Here is a 22,769-nt window from a genome sequence, read left to right as displayed (position 1 = left end):
GATCAATACCTTGTTTTATTTTCCTCTCTCTATCTCAAGCACAATACACACACACACACACACACACACACACATATCTACAATGATCTCTTTCGGGGTCTATATTGCCTTCCATGTAAACAAATACATCCAAGAATCCAAACATCAGCTGACCGAAAATCCTCATTCCCATTCCTAATTTGCTCTTCGCCTGACTTAAAACTGAGATTAACTTTGGATAATGAAACTTTTTATTTTTTATTTTTTTTTACAGTGAAAGTAGAAATTTGAGTTGGAAAAAAAATAGGAAGGGTTATGCTGTTTTTATTTTGTATTCATTTTTGTTATTTTGTTCGTTGTGGTATTGTTATTGTTTTGGTATAATTATCACAAATAACTTCCCATGGTTTTCTCTCTCTCTCTCTCTCTCTCTCTCTCTCTCTCTCTCTCTCTCTCTGTAAAACACACGAACACCAACACAACAGCTGGGCATCACCACCACATTTTCATCACGGTTCAGCCCGGACAATACAGTATTGTCAAAATCCCATTAATTTGGAAGTGTGAACTCTCACTAATACCAATTAACTCTACAGTCATTACATTAATAAAAATCACAATATATTTTCATTTTTTATCCCTTCAGAGTATTTTTTTTACGCTGCGGTACGTATTACCAGCTGTTATATTAGCAAAAAATGTCAGCGTGATCATAGTTCAATGGTGTTTGACTGTGCTTGCACGTTTCCCAAAATGTTTTTAACGTATGGAGGTGGGGATTGGCTAAATTTAATCCTCGCAAATGAAAAGTGGAGCGAACATTTGCGAACCCATTTCCCCGGTTGTTTTATCACAAAGTTAATCGGTTTATTGGAAAGGGAAATTTACACAATGGAATCTGTTTTACACCAAAGTTACATTACAGCTTCCTGTTCCAACCACGATATTGCCTTTGAGAGCTTTTTAGATTAAATTGTGAATGGCGTGAAAAAAAAAGAGAAAATGTTTGTATATATAAAAGTTCACACTATACACTAATTTATACGTCAAGCTTTACACCAGTAATTAATTATTGCACCTGCCAAATTATATTGGTAATTAGGCTGGACACAAAGAACTTAAGACCTGTAACTTGTGGGATCTCCCCCGAGGAGGTAAAATTCCTCTTTCGTACCTTAATTGGAAAAAGAACTTGATTTTTTCGAGTCGTGGTATTGCCTCATTATACGAAGGTTCAACCTGTCTCTCAACTTGCAATTAATATTGCAAAATATTGCATTTATCAGGGAATTTTGTGGCCAACTTCTGCAATATATCTTAAGTGTGTTGTGTGTGTGTGTGTGTGTGTGTGTGTGTGTGTGTGTGTGTGTGTGTGTGTGTGTGTGTGTGTGTGGTGTGTGTGTGTGTGTGTGTGTGTGTGTGTGTGTGTGTGTGTGTGTGTGTGTGTGTGTTAAACAAACACGTAACATTCCTCGCACCTGTAACAGTGACCGATAACCTACACTACTACATCACCTGCACCTCATATTCACACCCATAATTCTAGCACACTATCTCACACATCTCACTTCCAAACGGTGCTTTACTTACTATATAAAACAGATCTGGTTAGGTAGTTTATGAGAGTGAATGACAGCGGGTGTGGAGGATGGGGGGGGGTCAGTGTTGAAATTATCCCAGTCAATAAAGATCAGTTCACATTATGGCTCCATATATAATGGTATACTATTTATCTATTGGAAGGTCCGTGTGGTCACTTGCCCTTTCGTCCTCGTCTATGTTGAGCGGAACTGACTGTGCAATGTGATCATCCGTTCTCATTCCCCTGGTTAATGTAGGAGTTATAATCCGTTTCAAGTTGGGTCACACGAAGAGAGAGAGAGAGACTCAATATACATTATGTACGTATATCAGTTACAATGATGTGTTCAAATTCTCCACATACCCTGTTACATGTTTGTTCCTATTCTGGTATAAGTATCTTACTGCCGCATCTGTTTGACAGGAGTTCATTAATATTCGAGTTGTGAATTAATATGATATTGCTCTACATAACTGACTGTATTAATGTTTGTATTACAGCAGTTGTAGCTTTACAGAGTAGTTTATGTACGGTATATATTTATGATTTGTATAAATATATTGTCAAAAGCCTTTGTTATCACATATTATAGAATTGTGAATTTGTATTCTAGTAAATGTTTGACAAAATAATACTAGTGGCCAAAAAGACTGGGTTCACATTCGTCCTATACGGCGACGTGGGTCTCTGGGAGGCCAGTCTTACACCAAGTAGCCTTGTGATAACTTTGTGACCCATAATGGAAATAAAAGAGCATAGCAAGAGAGATGAAAGCGGCATAGCTTCTTTATTTTTATTTTTTAATTCTGAATCTTCGAACTGGACACAGACGATTATGGACGTCATTATAATACAAAGTTGAATAGTTTTATATAAAGAAACTAACTTAACCTACAGTAAGTTAAACTAACCTAAACTTACCTTACATACTTTAGGTAGACTTTTGGTTTCTTATTAAGGTAAACGACGTCTTAAATGAAACAGCAAACTTTCGCATGTACGAATTAATTTTCCTGAAGGTGTAGCAATAAAAACTAAAATCTATCCTTATTTGACAAAAACGCCAGTTGTTGTTTTATAGGCATGGTTCGTACCCTGAGAGTAAACACAGGTACCGTACTGTTATCAAAGATGTTGGTTTACATCCTGACTGGAAATGGTTGTAATCGTAAATAATATAAGTGAGATATTGTATCCGATTAAACAAATATGCATGAACGGTTGTCTATACAGTATGTGTGTGGGAAGGAATATACCGACGTGTATTTAACTCACGTGTGTTGTGGTGTTACAGTGACCAAGCTGGTGGGCAGTGGACCAGTGGAGTTTGAGCAGTCCAAGTACGTGACGAAGGTGGCTGAGAACACTACCCCGGACCTCCTGTTGCAGCTCACAGCCAGGGTGCAGGCGCAAGGTGAGTCTGTCTGTCTGTCTGTCCTCACCCTCTCACTCCCATAACTACTCCCTTTACTATATTTTATCTCTCGCCTTTTTTCACTCACTCTCATCCTTCCCCACACACTCTCTCCCTCTGGACCCTGTCTCTCACTTCGCCTCTCTCCCAGACAATCTCACCCTCTCACTCTATCTCACAACTGCTCTCCCCCTCTCATTCCAACTCTCTCCTCACAACAGCTCTCAAACTCTCAATACGAATACAAACAGTAAGTACTTCTTAGATAACTCTTACCATAACATTATATTGTACAACGAATCAAAAGTTCACATCAATGAAAAATGTCAACAAGATTTATAATAATTTTATTAACGATTTTATATATTAATAAACTTTCCCCTAGATGACTTTGTAGTCTAATTAAAAATAAAACGCTTTGGGGAGGGGTGGGAAGGGGAGGGGAGGGGAGGGGAGGGGTTTACAAGTTCTTTAAGGCGTGTTGTTATCTCTCCAATCACCATAAATATCCCCCCCCATACACGCAGTTTTCCATCCCGACATACGGAATAATAATCACATTAAAGTGATATCAACATAAGAGTTCATGGAAGCAGATGTATAAATTAAAAGGAAAATCACACCGAGTTTTGTGAGCTAATCTGCTGTTGTTTTTTAAATACATGAAACACAAAGATGGGTTGACTTATGTCCTATGAACTCTTTATATTCTCTCTGTAGTTAAATCAGGCTGAACTAAATTCACTTTTTCTATAAACCCTTTATTTTCTGAACCTGAAATAGTGAAAAGGTTGATTTGGTTGCCATAGAGACTTATTCACCTTTTTATCAATATATAAATATGATAACGAGTTGAATTGCTGTGCTATAAACTCTTATCTTCCCTCCCCTTATCTATCTATCTATATAGCTATCTATCTATCTATCTATCTATCATCTATCTATCTATCTATCAATTCTTCTTTAGTCACATTTCTTTCTATCTCTCCATAATTACCTCCTTAATAACCGCCATTCTTCGTTGTATCTATAAATATATCATTAGGCAGCTTACTTAACGACAGGTATACACACACACAAATTCCATTCATCTATAGAACCAGAAAAAGAATTTAATCACCTCCATGTAAACATATCCATTCCGTCTATTCAGTCCTGTCGGTGTATCAGGCCATTATTACCCCCCCCCCACCGTCCCCGCGGCCCCAGTTTATACATGGTTATATATGTACAGGCCCAGGTCAGATACCATCCCGGGGGTAAATCTAGTCTAAGCTGTTTTTTCCTCCCGTGGTGGAAAGAATACACCTCATACTTTATCAACGGTATTCTATTGACGCACTACAGGTTAGGTTAGGTTGGGTTGGGTTGGGTTGGGTTGGGTTGGGGTGACCTCCTGAGGCCCCCTAAGACCCCCTGGCGCCCACAAGGCCCCCTGGAAACTCCACGGTATTCTGGGATCCACCAAGACCCACTGGGACCCACTACGGGTCTCCTGGAACCCACCAAAACTCCCGGAACACCCTAAGATTCTCTGGGACCCACCAAGATTCCCTGGGAACCACCAAAACACACTGGGATCCCCTTGGCCTGGGACTCCCCAAGGCCTTCCTGGGACCCATCAAGGTCTCTTGAATACCCCAAAGGACCCATTGGTCCCCTTAAGCAACCCCCTTAGATCCAACAGAAATCCAAAAGGAACACCTTGGATTCCTTGGGTCCCACTGAGACCCCATGGGAACCACCTGGAGTCCCTGGGATCCCCTCAGGTGGTAGCAGAAGACGGTGGCAAGGAAGGTATTGCAACTTTGTTTCAAACTGACAGAAGCGATCATGATGCTGATCAGATGTGTGTGTGTGTGTGTGTGTGTGAGTACAGGTCAAGCGGTGACCTGTACTCAACCTCGTACTACAGATGAATCCGCTAAACGAGGGATAGGGAGGGAATGATTGTCACAGCCAATAGGGATTAAGTTGAGTAGAATCGTAACACCCAGGTCTAGGTACCAGGCACTACTGTAGGAGGGAAGATCCATACCTGGGGTTTTAGACAAAAAAATTTAGTGTGTAAAAATCGTGTTTGAATATCCCGAGTACAGTACTTAATTCTGTTACTATTTCATAACAGACTTTCCTAAATTTTCTAACCTCCTCCTCTTCCTCCTCCTCCTCCTCCTCCCCTTCCTCCTCATCCTCCTCCTCCTCCTCCTCCTCCTCCTCCTCCTCCTCCTACATCTCCTCCTCCGCCATAAAATTTAAATATTAAACAATCAATACACACAACGCTTATTCATAGATAAGTGAAAAATATTACAGGATAAACCGCGAGAAATAATAACACAGCCCACAAGTACACATAACCTATATAACGTCAGAGTCAGTAAATGGCTTCCCAGGAAAAGAATTTATATATTTTTCTTTATTCCTCCCCGTTGATGCTGTTACTAAAAATATAGTTATATGTGTGCGTATCTGCGTGTTTATGTGTGTTTATGTGTGTGTGTGTGTGTGTGTGTGTGTGTGTGTGTGTGTGTGTGTGTGTGTGTGTGTGTGTGTGTGTGTGTGTGTGTGTGTGTCGTCTTTAATCTTTCACATTTTCATACTGGATAAGCGTTAATATAATTCTAATTAATTTTTCTTGCAATTTTTAAAACTTCATTAGTTTTGTATTGTGTTCCGAGTTTATTTTGACTTCCTCTCGACATGAATTTATTTTTCTAACTGAACTCTCTCAGAACTAAAATACAGCTATGAGTTATCCTGCAGTTAACCAGTTTTCGATAATGACAGGCAACTAAAAAAAAATAAGGAGTTAATCTCGATAATGCTCGTGTGGAAGACATAGATGGTCCCTTGAACACTGGTGCATCTTGTGGGTGAATATAACACTGTTCTCTCTCTCTCTCTCTCTCTCTCTCTCTCTCTCTCTCTTTCACACACACACACAAATCAAATTATAAACCCTACCCAAAATTTTCAGTCTGCCAGCCTCAAAAAGCCTCCCCGCTATCAATGAGGTATACTTTCCCCACAACAACAACAACAACAACAACAACAACAACAACAACAATAATAATAATCCACCACCAGCATCGTCCATCCATTTTGTCAGGACCAATTTTTTTTTTAGACCATTTTTCAACAAGATCCATATTGAAGTGTGCGATTTATACAGAGACGCGCGATCCTTATTGAAGTACAGGATCCTCTCTGAAGTATAGGATCTTTCTTGCCTGATCCATATTGAACAGTACGATCCATTCTGAAATCTATGAACCCTTATTAAAATATATGAATCGTACGGGTATTCGTGGTGTCATATTAACAGAGAGAGAGAGAGAGAGAGAGAGAGAGAGAGAGAGAGAGAGAGAGAGAGAGAGAGAGAATGAATGAATGAATGAATGAATGAATGAATGAATGAATGAATGAATGAATGAAAGCAAAGAGAAGCCGCCTGGGTCGCTTTGGGCTTCTCGTATCCATCTCTCTCTCTCACAAATGGTGATGGTGGTAGTAGTTGTGGTGGTGATAGTGGTGGTGGTGGTGGTGGTGATAGTGGTGGTGGTGGTGGCGGTGGTGGTGTATGGTAGTGGTGGTGGTGATAGTGGACGGGGTGGCGGTGGTGGTGGTGGTGGGTGGTGGTGGGTGGTGGTGGTGGTGGTGATGGTAGGGTGGTGGTGACAGTGGACGGTGGCGTGGTGGTGATGGTGTAGTGCTAGGTACTAGTGATGATGGTGTGGTGACAGTGGTAGTGCTTTGTGTAGAAAAGTGGTGTGTATAAAGGATAAGGTGATACTTTCATCAATTCTAGGAAAGTGAGGGGAGGAAGGCGATAGAGAGAGAGAGAGAGAGAGAGAGAGAGAGAGAGAGAGAGAGAGAGAGAGAGAGAGAGGGGGGAGGAGGACACAGAAATCGTATATGAATAAAATAATAAAATCAATAAGGAATTTGTATGTTAGGTTAGGTTAGGTTAGGTGTGTGTGTGTGTGTGGTTATGCATTTATTATCATCTTAATAAGGGGCCACCAGCCTGTAGTTTGTTTTTGTAGGAGATATCATTACAAGGGCCCTGAGGAGGCTCACCGCCACGAGTGTATCAACAGCCATCAACCCAACCACAAGGAGGGCAGCAGGACTCAACAAAACGCACCACGTAACAAAACATTCCCTCACACAAGTCGCTTATTATACAACCCTTTGTGATGATGCCTTCCCCGACCAGGGTTTTTCTCCCTTATGCTAACTCTGACGTTTTTGTTAAGCTTATCAAAACAGGAAGCTGGAGGAGAGGTGACAAAGGAACTCTCGTCGGGTTTTGGGGAGGGGAGAGACGGAGGTTGAGGGAAGGAGCACAAACGTTGCGGTCTGCCATGCGTATAATCGTAAATTTTATTATTATGACTTTTTGAAGATGAGGTTACCAAAATCTGACTGAATCATTGACAAAAAATTTTACCCTCTCACTCTCTCACATGGTTGGTCATTGTTGTTCTAATTCCTCAAGTTCTCATTACATAAAACGGATCACATGAAAAATAGCCCCAGCTTATTTCACCACACGAGTAAACACCCTAACGATTACGTAACCTAACCTAACCTATCACCCCTCAGGTAGCATTAGAGGTATAATATTCAGGTGACCTAAACTGGGGGGTGGACGGGCAATCATTTGATCCAATAAAACCTGATATACAGCAGAGTGATGACCTAACAGCAAATGTAAGTCACCTTCTAAAGTCCGTGTCTCTTTCCGAATAAATCAATATCGAAACTAAAAGAGATAATGCAAGGCCAGCTGTGTTGAGATTATGAACGACATACACCATTGACCAGTGAACATTCTTGGCTATAATGTCTCATACTTGAAGATGTTATACACATTTCCTCTATAACATTCTGTTCTCAATGTAATATCAAAAAAATATGAACAAACAAATAATTCCTCACTCCCTCTTTCAATGGTACTGTCACACACACACACACACACACACACACGCACACACACGCACACACACCAGATGAAGATGGCAGGTTATTGAAGTTCTCAGGGAAAAGTATCATTCTTAATACATATATAAATTATGCCCTTGATCGTTATAACACAAAAATATCAATATATTTTACATGGGTGTCAATAATTTGTTTATACACGTATCTATTTCACAAAACAAAATGTGATGTCCCATATGTAAGGCGCTTATTTCTCAATTGAAAGGCGCAATAAAAGCCCCTTATGCCCGAGATACAACAAACAAATATTGAAATACGACCCAAGTGACACGTTATCGCCCTCCACCAGCCAGCGGCGGGGAGGTATGGAACTGCTTCACTTCCTGTTTTCACTAAAAGATTGGATCACGTCTTTTAATGTGAATTTACACATTTCAGTGTGGTGGTCTGACCCCGCACACCATCAAAATAGCAGCTTACCAGTTGTGCGTTTTAAGAAAGAAAGTGCTTACAAGATGAAGAAGATGGAGTTAATATCTAGGTCAACTGGATTATAATCTAACCCGCAACAAATCAATCTAACCTGCAAATGTTGTCATAACTGTAATATTAGATACACAATTCTGCTCTTATTCGCCATTACTCTTCTCTGTCTATATCTTTCGTTCTTGTAAGTTAAAACATCATCAAACAGTCAACATATACTGTGTCTCAGAGCATCATCATAGAAGATCTTAGTCCATACTACCACGGGTCTCTTCACCTTGGCTCCCTGACGCTAAAAATCACCATAGAAAATTTGCAGACACTGACTGAACAGAAACACACTCACACTTGCCCTGAATATAAATCCCGGAGGCCTGAAGGAACGTTACGGCCAGTAGGTATACGGCAGGTTGGCCGGCACTGCACTCAACCATCTTCACTTTGTCCAAATGTAAAGCTGGGTGAACTAGGGGTGTCCCGGGGGTGAACCAGCGACCTACCCAGAAACTTCATTTATGTAAAAACATCCCAGGGATGATAACTATAATTTTCCACCAGCACGTTTATATGTTTTCTGTCCATTGGCCCTGAAAACTGAAGCGCCTTTGGTGAACAAGACAACGCTGGGGAACAATTCGTGCCTGCCAGGGAGCACCATGTTTTACCACAACTGTATATATTTTATTGGAAAAGCAAAATACGACATTCTAGTAGGAACACTGTGTTTCCTTCAAATAACCACCAGCGTGCTCGTGAGAGAGGAAAACCATAACAAACTGGAGGGACGTCTTAAAGGAAGAACCAGATAACTAAGAGACGTCCTCCTCGTTCCGGGAAGGATCACCAAGATTACGTCCCGTATTGTTAAAAGTGCAATGAAAAGTGAATTTGTATATTATGACTCTGGATCCGATTTTGGGTAATCACAAGAAACACGAACATGTCATCTCTAAGAGGATGCATGATGCTGGGATGGTAAATGACTTAAAAGATCACGTAATAATGGCGTAAAGAAATTCAAAGTTCCTTAAGTTGATTGAGTTAATGATATACGCAAGTCAGTATCTATAAAATCAATGGATCAAGAAAATTTCCCGAGTGACTTTATACAGCAAACGTGATCCTGATCTTCATCACGGTAAGTAACGGCGACTTACTCAGCGGGTACGTAAGACTCACGAGCAAGTACACAAACAATTACATCTGATATATAAAACTGACTTAGACATACCTGAAGTGTGATGTGTAATGGTGTGTTACGGTCCCTTGAAGAGCTGTTAACTTTCACTTACCTGAAAAAACAACAAATATCAATCAGATTAACTTTCCATCCCGATTTACTCCTATAAAAATGTTAGTAAAAGTTAAGGAGAAAATAGCCGCTTATACCACGTTATATATTGGAAGGATATCAAGGATGTGTTTGTTCTAAAATAAAAATGTTTATTAGGTGAGAGAAGATTAAATAATGACTATGTAGTAATACCTTTACAAGTGTTCTTACGAAACAGCAACAGTTTGTGGGGCTACGACGATTGGCTACAGAAACTAATCAAACCTAACCAATACTAGATATGTAAGATCATTAGGTTTGGTTTAGTTGGTTGGTGTTGTCTGTCATCATTAGTGGTTTTAGACCTTCAGCCTTCCTGGGGGAGTTTTGATGACAAGGCCATAAAGTTCCGAAGGAAAACTATATACAGTAGATATCACATTCCTACATGTTTTTCTTTTTCACCTATGAGGTAACTGTCTATGTATTACAACAAACGTGTCCGATAAGATTCTGCCCCCCCTCCCCCACTGAGATGAGGATGAGTCACACTGCCCTTTATAATGTGGAAACTTACGTGGTAACTTTTCTCTATACATTCACGATAAGGGAACAACCAAATGTTATTTTCTACGGTATTGATCTCATAATTATATGCTTTTATTATAAATTAATCTTGTTAGCAATCCGTGTATCAAATAGCCAGGCATGATCAGCTCCACCTGTTGGGACACTCCCGGCAACTATACTAGGTGCCGTGTTGTTTAGCTCATGCTGTAAGAAGCTCCATTTATGGGTTGAAAATCAAAACTGAACCTGAGGACTCACAGGGTTCGCTTCAGCGGTTCATTCTAATTGCCGAGTACACGACGGACTTTCTGAGGTGACTGCACTGTAACTACCAGTGATGATCAACAATACACGCTCAGTTGCTTTACCTACAATCACGAAAATCACTGGTATTTTTTTCCGTTTTTCGACTTTTTCCCCTTATTTTAATATTTGAAAAAAAAATCGTACGCGTGCTTACATATTGTAGGGTATAAAATATCACTAAAATGAGGTGGTAATGAAGTATGTGTTCTGTGTACCCGTTTCTGGAGTGACGGAGCGTGACGTTATCTGTGGTGCAGCCCGTCAGTATGGTACTTCCCTTGACATATTTTATACAAGTTGTCGTCGCTTCCTCCACTCCCTGACACCTTCTCTCAGGGTGAAGATGACACACCTGGCGAGAAAATAATCTACTTCTTTCAAATTATTTTAGGATAAATGTAGAGACTTGTATAATATATTTATGGACAGTATTACCGTGGTAACAATTAATTTATATCTCACTATAAGACAACGTTGAAAGTATTTATTTAATGGTGTTCAAAATATAGAGGAAAACACAGAAGAAAAATAGTTAAGCCGGACTATCTGTGAAAAACCGTTGCCCTAACTTTAAAATTTCCTGGAAAATTTTAATTCTTGTTTAACCTTATCTATCGTAGGTGAGTAATATTTGATAAAATAAGTGAGTAGCGACCGAGCCTTGCCAGTTAAGAGGGCGTTTGGAAGTCGTACTGCACTGTAAATGTGGGTTGGTGATGGGAAGGGCAACCAGCCGTAACTTGCTTCAAATTTGCCAGATGGGAACCCGGGTCACCCAGCCACCAGGTAATCACCACTAACCTACACGAGCGTGGAGAATGTCGGTAAAGTGGTGATGATAATGATGATGAGTAATACGAGTAGATTTACTTAATGAGCACTAAGAATGAGTTCACTTCACGGGTAATAAGAGGACATTTATTTAATAAGTGATAAAAATATAAAATGAGTAGGAGTAAATTTACAGAGAAAATGTAATGCATGAGAAGTAAATGAGGCAGTGAGTAATAAGAGTAAATCTATGTAATGAATAACCAGAATAACTTTAATAAATCATAAAATAAAAGTAAATTAAGAACAGTGACGACTTGACTTAATTCTGTTCTCACGGCATCAAACATCACAAACCAAATCTCTCTTACAGTAAATATTTATTGATACTAATGTGTGTACAAAACTAAAACACAAGCTTATAGGCCCTAGTAGTGATACATTACAACAGCAACAACACATCAATCATCTTATGGTAAAGTCTACCTGTGGCTCTGACCTTCTCGAGGCTCTACTTGTCTCCCCACCACCGACAGTATCCCCGTAGTTGTACAAGAGCACAGACCATCAAATATGTCATGACAGAACCGCAGTATTTGACCCACTCTACCACCACGTAATATCTCAGTTTACAATAGGATCAAACTCGGTATTACTACATATTGTTTACATTTACAATATGGTGAAGCTTATCCAGTATAGAAAAGTCTCGGTGTATGAATCCGTCTCCAACAATTATCACTCGCGTGTACCCTGAAATGGCTATAGCGTGTGCATGGATTCCGGTCTCGCTTGTAGGTAAGAGACTCTGGCGTGTGGTCTTGCGTCTAGGAACACCGCCGAGTGGAGATGGATCCAATCTATGTGTACACAGCGGAGGGGAAACATCGGCTTCTTCTTCCTCGTGTAATCATTGGCCAACAAGTTACTGTAACAGGGTGATAAACTCTCCTGTGTTGCGGGGGTAAAGCTATATTTTTTTCCGGTGTTGGATAAAGTACAATATATCACTCCTCCCTCTCCCTCCACGTTCATATTTTGTGACTCTCTCTCTCTCTCTCTCTCTCTCTCTCTCTCTCTCTCTCTCCCCTTAACTGCTCACACAACTATGTAATTGGGCTCAGAACCCTTTCATCCCACGAACGCCACATAGGGATAGACAAACACACAAACAGATAAACAAAAAGAACTATAGGCAACCATAGATAAACAGACCACCAAAGCCAGGGAGAGATAGACAGACTTACATATCCAAAAAAGACAACGGAAAAAATATTAAGACTCACCCAACCATCTTCCCCATAAACATAAACAAACAGAAAGACTTCCGAGCCACAAGTTAACCCAGAGACACAAATTTGTTGTTGGCGCCGAAAATTCATGGACACGTCTCGCAAATTTCGGCGAATATTGGTGGCTGGGATAATTCTCTCTCTCTCTCTCTCTCTCTCTCTCTCTCTCTCTCTCTCTCTCTCTCTCTCTCTTACGTGCGGGCGAAAGTTCAGGTGCTTCCATACTGGTGATGAACCCCACGTGTCTTGTAGGAGTGTCTCATCAACTGTTCATCACCTGTTCATCATCTGTTCATCACCTGTTCATCAACTGTTCATCACCTGTTCATCACCTGTTTATCATCTGTTCATCACTTGTTTCTCACTTTTTCATCACTTGTTCTTATAATTGGTTTCAGGTGGATGTGTTAACCATCTGGTTTATCATTATTTCTTGTAGACGTCGTCATGCACGAGTGTTCATCATATGTTCATCATTAGTTCAACTTTAGGTCTCTCACGTGTGTTCTTTATTTGTTTTTCATCATTTTATCATTAGTAATTGGAGAAGATGCCATAAAGGACAGTACAAGTGTTCAACATTAGTTCATCACTGTTCATACACGAGTTATATTCAAGCTACGGTAACGAGGGTAAATATCCATGAAAGGCTATGTACAGTATTTTCAATGTATTTAAGCGCATGGATATTTTTCATTTATGTATTTCCGTATTCACTAAACAAGCGCGTGTATACTATCATTCATCAGTACGAGATATACATGAACGTGTGTTTAGCTTCATTCATACACAAGTCTGTTTTTTCTCCATTCAACGTCACTGAGGATAGTGTGTGTGTGTGTGTGTGTGTGTGTGTGTGTGTGTATACCTTCATTCATAATCACAATACACACAATAATGTCTGCTGCAATATCTCCCCCACATTCATTTAAAAGTATGAGTATATTTCCATTCAAAGTACAGTCTATACACCCTCGTATGCATACACACACACACACACACCTAAGCGTACATGGATATACATATACACAGCTTCATGACTCTGAGTATCATACAACCCCCACTCCACCCCACCCCCCACCCCAACCCCATCCACCCCACCCCCCCTACCCCAACACCCCAACCCACTCCCACCCACCCCACCCCCCTCCACCCACCCCCATTCCCCCACCCCATTCCACCCCACCCACACCCTCCCACCCCAACCCCCTCCACCCCACCCCACCCCACCCCTCCCCCACCCCCCCCAACCCCCCCACCCCCAACCCCACCCCAACCCCCCTCCCACCCCCTCCACCCACTCCCACCCCTCCACCCACCCCACCCCTCCACCCCCACCCACCCCCACTCCATCCCACACAAGGAAGAATCGGTCAGGGTTAGAAAGGAATTGGTCTTGTCTTCACCTATAACTGAATACTACAAATTTAATAATCACAAATACACAAACACCATCTACTCACACAAACTCTGTATATATAACACACACACACACACACACACACACACACACACGCAATATCTATCATACAACACTACCTCTCCAAACACAGTTCATACACCTTAGTTATGACTAGAATACACTCTCACCATTAAATAAACAATACAACTGACGTGCGGACACCATAACCTTAAAATACACTGTCTCTCCCTACCATCACCATACAAATGACATGTGTGCACCATATTTACAACCGAACTACACTCTTGCGCCATTATAAACACGATACAACTGACATACGTACATTATATATCCATAAGTAAAACATACACTCTCCACACCAACGCAACACAACACGTAAAGAAACACAACGTAGCACGTAAACAACACAACACGTAACCAACATAACACAACACGTAAACAACACAACACAATACGTAACCAACACAACACAACACGTAACCAACACAACATAACACGTAACCAACACAACACAATACGTAACCAACACAACACAACACGTAACCAACACAACATAACACGTAACCAACACAACACAACACGTAAACAATACAACAAACACGTAACCAACACAACACAACACATAACCAACATAACACAACACAACAACACAACACAATACGCCAAACACAACACAACACGTAACCAACACAACACAACACGTAACCAACACAACACAACACGTAACCAACACAACACAACCAACACAATCAACAACACAACACAACATAAAACACAACACAACACGTAACCAACACAACACATAACCAACACAACACAACATAACCAACACAACACAATACGTAACCAACACAACACAACACATAACCAACACAACACAACACATAACCAACACAACACGTAACCAACACAACACAACACATAACCAACACAACACGTAACCAACACAACACGCAAAACAACACAAAACGTAAACAACTCAACACAACACGTCAAACACCATCCCCCATGCTTACAAGCGACACTCTGCACACACGTCATAAATATACAGTGTGCCCTCCCCCTCCTCCCACCCACAAACACAATAAACATTTGAGTAAAAAGTCAATCGTGTTCCGTCTCTATTTCGCCTTCAATATAGGGAGGAAGGGAGGGGGAGGGAGAGTAGGGAAGGAGGAAGGGAAGGAGGAAGGGAAGGAGGGTGGGAGGAAGGGAAGGAGGGTGGGAGGAAAGAATTCTAATTGTTGAGGTTCCCGACGCCAAGCACAAGGAGGGGAAGTAATAGAAGGAAAGACAGAGAAGGTAGGAAGGAGGGATGGGGAAAGGGAAGGGGGGGAGGTGGGAGAGATGGAGTAAGAGATGGGAGAGAGAAGGGGTGGGGAGGGTGAGAGGCAGGGAAGGGGGTATGGGAGGAGATTAGAAGTGAGAGGGAGGTAGAAGGAGGAAGTGAAGGGGAGGGAAAAGAAGGGTGGGGGGATGACAGAGGGAGGGAAGGGAGAGGAGGTTGAAGTGTTCGAAGGGAAAAAGAATAGAGAGAGGTGAGAAGGGGGAAGCAGGTGGGAGAGATGAGAGAGGGAACGAAAGAGATGGAAGGAAGGACAGGTAAGAGGGGAGGGGATGGGGGAGATCTGAGGACTGGAATCCATGGGAGTACAGAGAGAGAGAGAAGAGAGGATAGGGAGTAGAGGAGGTAGGAAAGCAAGAGAGAAGGTAATGAAGGGTACAAAAGGAAGAGAAAAGGATAAGTGTGCTAGATGATGGGGGAGGTGGAAGTATGGAAGAGAAGGAAGGAGGGAAGGAAGGAAGGGAGGCGGTGAAAACCAGAGAAAGAAGGAAGAGGGGAAAGGGAGGGAGTGTAGGTAAGACGGAAGGAGAAATGAAAGACAGAGAGAGAAAGAGGAGGTAAAGGAGTGGAGTAAATAAGTGAGGGAAAGAGGAGAGTTAAGAGAGTGAATGGTGGAGAGAAGGGATAGGAACAGCCGGAGGGAGGGAGGGAAGGAAGAGGGTGTGAGAGGGAAGAGAAGGGAAGGGAAAGGAGGTCAGAGGGAGAGGAAGAAAGAGAAAACTCGGAGATCAAATCCTTCCCATTGAGAGATTAGTAAACTGGCAGCTAACTGAGACGTGGTGTTTGATCATGAGGACAGACAAAAGGACAGACAGACAGAGAGACAGATAGACAGAAGAAAACAAATAAAACAAAGACATACAAAGAAAAAATTACAGTTGAGAAAGGGAGATAAAGAGCCAATTAAAATTAAGGAAAGGGGAGGTAGACAGAGAAAGTGACAATGGAAAAGAAAGAATTGACAAAGACGAAGAAAGATAGAATTACCTGTGAGAGAGAGTTACGCCTCCTGTATCACAACACACCTGAAGATCGGGATGAGCGGATTTTCTCCTTCTCCACCTGTTGTGTTGTGTTGTGTTGTGTTGTGTTGGTGTTGTGTTGTGTTGTGTTGTGTTGTGTTGTGTTGTGTTGTGTTGGTGTTGTGTTGTGTTGTGTTGTGTTGTGGGACAATCCTGTTGATAAAATCCGGCTGGTGCAAGAACATTATTTGTCGCTCTTTTGCTTCTTAGTAAATAAACAAACAAACAAATAAATGGATAAATAACTAAACAAATAAATAAATAAATAAAGATGTATAGGAAAAAAAATGAACAAAAATTATACACTAAAATAGTTTACAACCAAGGACATAAAGGGAACAAGTACCTGGCTTTCATTCCTCTTAGTCTCCCCTGTTAAAAAAAACGAGAAGAGAAGAGTAAAGGGGGGAACTCTTATAAAAGTCAATCCTGTAATATATATCAAACAAGTAACCCCTGAGCTCTGACGTTTAGTAAAGGGGTGACCAAAACATTCCTGGTCTTGGATATTAATAACAGCAAACTCGGTATTGAGACCCGTTTGTTCCACAGTGTTTTTGGTGGTAGGAGATACAAGAGTTCAAAATTAATTCGAGATATTTGAAGATGAAGAAAATATAACATTAGATAAAAATATGTAAATTCATGTTACAGTAACACCATATTAAAACTACTTAAAAATCAGAAAATTAAAAAAAATAAAATATGTATCTCAACATCTGGTAAAAATCGAACCACAATGAAAATAATAAAAAAATAGAAAATAAACTACAAAAAACTCCAATATGTTCCAATAAAATTACAACAAAAATATAAAAAAATACACCATCAGCAAATACAATCATACACAAGTCAGAAAAACCAGGTATGGTAATGAGAATAATACGCAGCGTCACCAACACAACACAACACTGTCGTCTCACTCAAGTGCTGTACTGACCTATGGCCAAGCGTCAACATATTATACCTGGAAACTCTGAAACTGATGCTGTTTGGCTTTGTGTCCCTGTACCTGTAAGGGGTCATACGGGCGCGTTTTATTACATACCACAGTTATTGGATTCACCTTCAACAACATGATTGTCAAATGGAAAATATCTTAAGGGTTTTCAATTCAATTTCCTCAGTGTTGCCTGCTTCGTAATAATAATAATAATAATAATAATAATAATAATAATAATAATAATAATAATAATAATAACTGCTTCGTAATAATAATAATAATAATAATAATAATAATAATAATAATAATAATAATAATAATAATAACATTATAATAATAATGATAATAATAATAATAATAATAATAATAATAATAATAATAATAATAATAATAATAATAATAATAATAATAATGATAATAATAATAATAATAATAATAATAATAATAATAATAATAATAATAATAATAATAATAATAATAATAATAATATTAATAAACCCGAACACCGAGTCGTTAACATTTCCCACCCATATCCTCCAGTGACCGACCCCCTGACTCAAATACGTTTTCAATCTGTATATATAGATGTGATTAGTCCTAAGTGTTGTAAAAATGATCAAAGCCTAAAATAAAATTCACGTTCATTAGGGATGAATTCATCTCGTTTGTCTTCGTAAAGGGATCGGGAAGTTGATACCTGGCTTCAATACTTTTATATTATTGATGTAATGGTGAGAAAGAAGCTCTCCCTTCCACTTCTTAAAAGGGAGAAGAAAAAATCAAGAAAAAATACTATGGAGATGGCTTCTCTCTCTCTCTCTCTCTCTCTCTCTCTGGCTCTTCTGTTCTAGGGCCTCCAAAAGCTAAGATTATTTACACCATCGTTTCTCTCTGTGGATGGTAAACTAAACTTGGCAGACACACTGTTATTGTTGATGTGGTATGTACACTACACATTATTATCATTTTTTTGTTCAACCAATACAGTAACCTTAAGGATATCACAATAGTACTGATTACCTCAGTATAAAACTCTAGTTAACCCGAAACTAAAATACACCTACTGTAGTAAAATGTTCAGCCATCGTCAGCACCAACCCTACCACCTCCTCTGATTCTCTCCCCCAAAACCTTCTACAGGCCGAGTGTCTCAGTGTCTCCTTAGGTAAGCTCTTTATCCTAATATATCCTCCCCGCCCCCCCTACAAAAAGACTCATATTGGTTATCTCTTAATTCTTTCGTCATCGTCCTCCCCCTATAATCACTATAGTTGTCGGAGCGTATCTGGCCTTAGTGCTGAAGGGGACTTTTCCATCCCTGGCTATCATCGAGGCTCTACTGCCAAACGTAATCCTATTAACTGCTAGTGGGATTTATTCTCGTAAACTATTACAGGGGATTTTTTACGTAAACTAAAACTGGGATTTTTTGTCGTAAACTATAAGTGGGATTTATTCTCGTAAAGAAGGTAACATGCAAAAGATAGTAAGAATGATTGCTATTTAGATGAGAACGTCAAGGCAAGTCAGATGAAGAAGAACGTACCGCGGACGCCAGCTATCCGAGAACGTAAGTGAACGTCAGGTCTAAAAGGAAGCACACCGGAGGTCAACTGTAAAAGAATATATTAAATGTTGGACGTACAATAACAGAGCGGAGGGCGGATGCTAAAAAACAAAATATGAACGTCAATTTCTTTAGAGAACGTGGGGTGAATGGCGGAGGTAGGAGAATGACATTATACGGGGAATATAAAATTACGAACTGTGAACGCCAGATTTTTTTTTAAGAGAACATACAAGAAAACGCTGACTGTAAAAGAAAGTTCACTGACCGCTGAACGGCCTCCCCCTCAAGACGTCTGGTAAATTCAGGAAGTCGGAACATCCCACAATAGCCACGTAGATTGAGAACGATGACTGCCTACCGTTTTTATGAGATGACGAAGGGATGACAGGGAGTGAAAAAAAATTGGATTAAAGAAGCGTTGGTTGAAGCACGAGGATAAACTGGATTTTAGGGTGATGGGGCTGAATGCTAGAGGAAAAGTTGGATTTTTAAAGGGGTGGAAGGTTACGAATTTTAAGCTAGTTTTAAGGGGAGGTCCAACTAAACACTACATTTAAGGAGAGGTCCAACTAAACACAACATTTAAGGAGAGGTCCAACTAAACACTACATTTAAGGGGAGGTCCAACTAAACACAACATTTAAGGGGAGGTCCAACTAAACACAACATTTAAGGGGCGGTCCAACTAAACACTACATTTAAGGAGAAGTCCAACTAAACACTACATTTAAGGGGAGGTCCAACTAAACACAACATTTAAGGGGAGGTCCAACTAAACACTACATTTAAGGGGAGGTCCAACTAAACACTACATTTAAGGGGAGGTCCAACTAAACACAACATTTAAGGAGAAGTCCAACTAAACACCACATTTAAGGGGAGGTCCAACTAAACACAACACTTAAGGGGAGGTCCAACTAAACACTACATTTAAGGGGAGGTCCAACTAAACACAACACTTAAGGGGAGGTCCAACTAAACACAACACTTAAGGGGAGGTCCAACTAAACACAACACTTAAGGGGAGGTCCAACTAAACACTACATTTAAGGAGAGGTCCAACTAAACACAACATTTGAGGGGAGGTCCAGCTAAACACTACATATAAGGAAGGATTCGACCACAAACTGAGCGAAGATGCTTTATTGAAGGGACGAAAGGGAAAACAAAGAACGCCAACTAACCAGAGGGAATAACAGAGAGCGCCAAAGACTTAGATGGAGAAGTAGAGGATGATGAACAACGTAGGAGTGAAGTGGATGAGAGGGGCAAAACTTTCAGAGGGACTTGAACCCAGCAGTAGGTCAATAATAGCTGAGTGTACAGTAACAGTGATGATGATGATGATGATGATGATGATGATGATGATGATGATGATGATGATATGACGACTTTGTTTCGAAATGTCAGAATGTCTCTTTGTCGTGATAGCTTTATTGTAGTTTTTTTTTTTATTTCTTTTTGGCTTTCAGTAAATGTGTCGGACAAGCAATTGGCTCAATGCACGGCAGATGGCTAATTGTGTTTAACAAGTGCACAACGTGACAGCATAATCTGACAGTCAAATGTTAACAAATTCCTCGTTTAATTTTGTCTGTAGATGAGAATAAAAAAAAATAAAAAGAAACCACATTAACTTAGGCAGTCTCTCTCGGGGCAATTTTATCACCATTTTGTCTGCCAGTTCTGTATCGTATCTTAAATTACCTACTTATAAGGGTTCTCACTTACCCAATTCGGGTAATAAATAGTGTACGATCATTTGAGAATCAGGGACATCAATTTCGTAAATCGGTACATATATTATGGACCTGCAGTCATATACCCTCACGCGCACTCCTTGCCACTGTACTATATACTGTGAAGTTTACTGTAATATTGTCGTGGTCTGAAAACTGAACTGAGAAGATTTTGGACATGAAGCCAATCTGTCATAATAATAATAATAATAATAATAATAATAATAATAATAATAATAATAATAATAATAATAATAATAATAATAATAATAATAATAATAATAATAATAATAATAATAATAATAATAATAAAAATAATAATAATAATAATAATAATAATAATAATAATAATAATAATAATAATAATAATAATAATAATAATAATAATAATACATAAACAAATAAAACTATAATAATAACAATGTGAGACGAAGCACAAGACTATAACGTGAAAAATATAATGGAAAACAGACCTATCAAATGTGCCTTACCTTACCTTACCTTACCTTACCTTACCTTACCTTACCTTACCTTACCTTACCTTACCTTACCTTACCGTACCTTACCTTACCTTACCTTGGGAATACCTAACCCATCTAACTACAACATCAGTACTATGGTGTGTGACTAAACCATGTATAAGGGTCATTCCTGTGATATACTTAAGAGAGAAACTTGGATCATAATATTATGAATACATTTGATCACGTGGACACTTGGCCTTGTGTTGACATGTTTACTAAATGCAGTGTATGCTTCTATGGTTATGAGCTGTGAAAGTTACCCAGTGAGTAAATGATATATCACACACACACACACACACACACACACACACACACACACACACACACACACACACACTACCTATACTCCCCTCTCCCTCCCCTCCACTCCAGTCTACTCCCTCCGTCCAGCGAATTAGCCAAAATCCACTTAGGAAAGAGGAAAATTTTCTGAACCTTTCACCACACTGGGAGGAATAACACACTACTCCTACTCCTCTGGCGAAATCTGTGCCACAATATAATCGGGTCATCACGTGTATCAACTGGGCGGAGGGGGGGTAGGGTGGTAGGGGGGAGGGGGGTGGTAGGGTGGTAGAGGGAGAGGAATAATGGGATCAGCGCCACAAAAGCTTAGGGGAAAAGTATTTCGTCCATTATTCCATTCAGATTGAGAGTAAGTGGAAGCGTGGGGCCCTACCATTAGTTTTGGTAGCGAGATAAAAACACTCGACATTTTGTTTACATTCATTAGTTTTGTTTAGCGAGATAAAACTCAGCTGGTCTTATTTTACGCTCTCAAACTGTACACTTCATCTACTACACTCAGGGAAATACCGAGATGAACTGGCCCCTGTGAGGTTAGTTTAGGAGTACTTACCGCTTTAGTACGGTGCTAAAGCCCTCATGATGTCAATAATGATCGTATAAGAGTCATAAGGGTTTTGCTGCAGCGCTCATCACAATCCTTCAGCTAATAGGATATAAAAGCCTGGCTACAGACTCTCCAAGGTTCGCACGGTCAATGGCCCTCGTAAAAGATGATGGAAAAACGCATCTAATTAGTTAACTTAAAGAACTGTATCTAAACTATCAAAAACAAAACAAAGAGAACACTAGATACACTTACTTAACACCAATTAAGAGACAGAAGCTAAAGAAACATGATCTAGTGTCTCCTAACTTCGGCCAAGAAACTAACTAAATAAAGTGGAGCCTATATGTGCATATCCTTTCTATTTTAGCTGCAATCGACAATCTCGGTACAGTTTTACTCCTTCATTTACGAGGAATATTCACCATGAGAGCCCGTACCCCGAGCGTCGACTTGGGACCCCGTAATGGAAAACTGGAAACTCGGATTAATGAGATTATTCAGATAGCATGTGTCACAGACCAGTGTACTGTAAGAGAAAGAGTCTGTTGCTCACACTTTCTATATATCAATACGTTTACCTTTATATACTAATTGGCCTGTGTGTGTGTGTGTGTGTGTGTGTGTGTGTGTGTGTGTGCCGGTGACTCGTAAACCTCATTTTCGATATCCGGGTCGAGGCAGCTGAGCGGGGGTTTGGCAAATAGATATGTTCGTATCAGGTGAA

The 22,769-nt window shown here is 40.0% G+C and overlaps 1 protein-coding gene across 2 annotated transcripts in view; it reads left to right on the top strand.

The window, feature by feature from the left end:
- LOC121870257 (putative neural-cadherin 2) overlaps nt 1-22,769 on the top strand; it is a 146,351-nt gene that overhangs the window by 57,319 nt on the left and 66,263 nt on the right. For both annotated transcript variants that reach the window (XM_042372045.1, XM_042372044.1), the window contains exon 2: nt 2,856-2,975. In XM_042372045.1, the coding sequence (XP_042227979.1) occupies nt 2,856-2,975 (120 nt within the window). The remainder of the gene's footprint in view (nt 1-2,855; nt 2,976-22,769) is intronic.

The sequence above is a fragment of the Homarus americanus genome, unplaced genomic scaffold, assembly GCF_018991925.1.
Source record: "Homarus americanus isolate GMGI-L3 unplaced genomic scaffold, GMGI_Hamer_2.0 scaffold39232, whole genome shotgun sequence".
Classification (NCBI taxonomy): domain Eukaryota; kingdom Metazoa; phylum Arthropoda; class Malacostraca; order Decapoda; family Nephropidae; genus Homarus; species Homarus americanus.
This window is presented reverse-complemented; position numbering and strand designations above follow the sequence as displayed.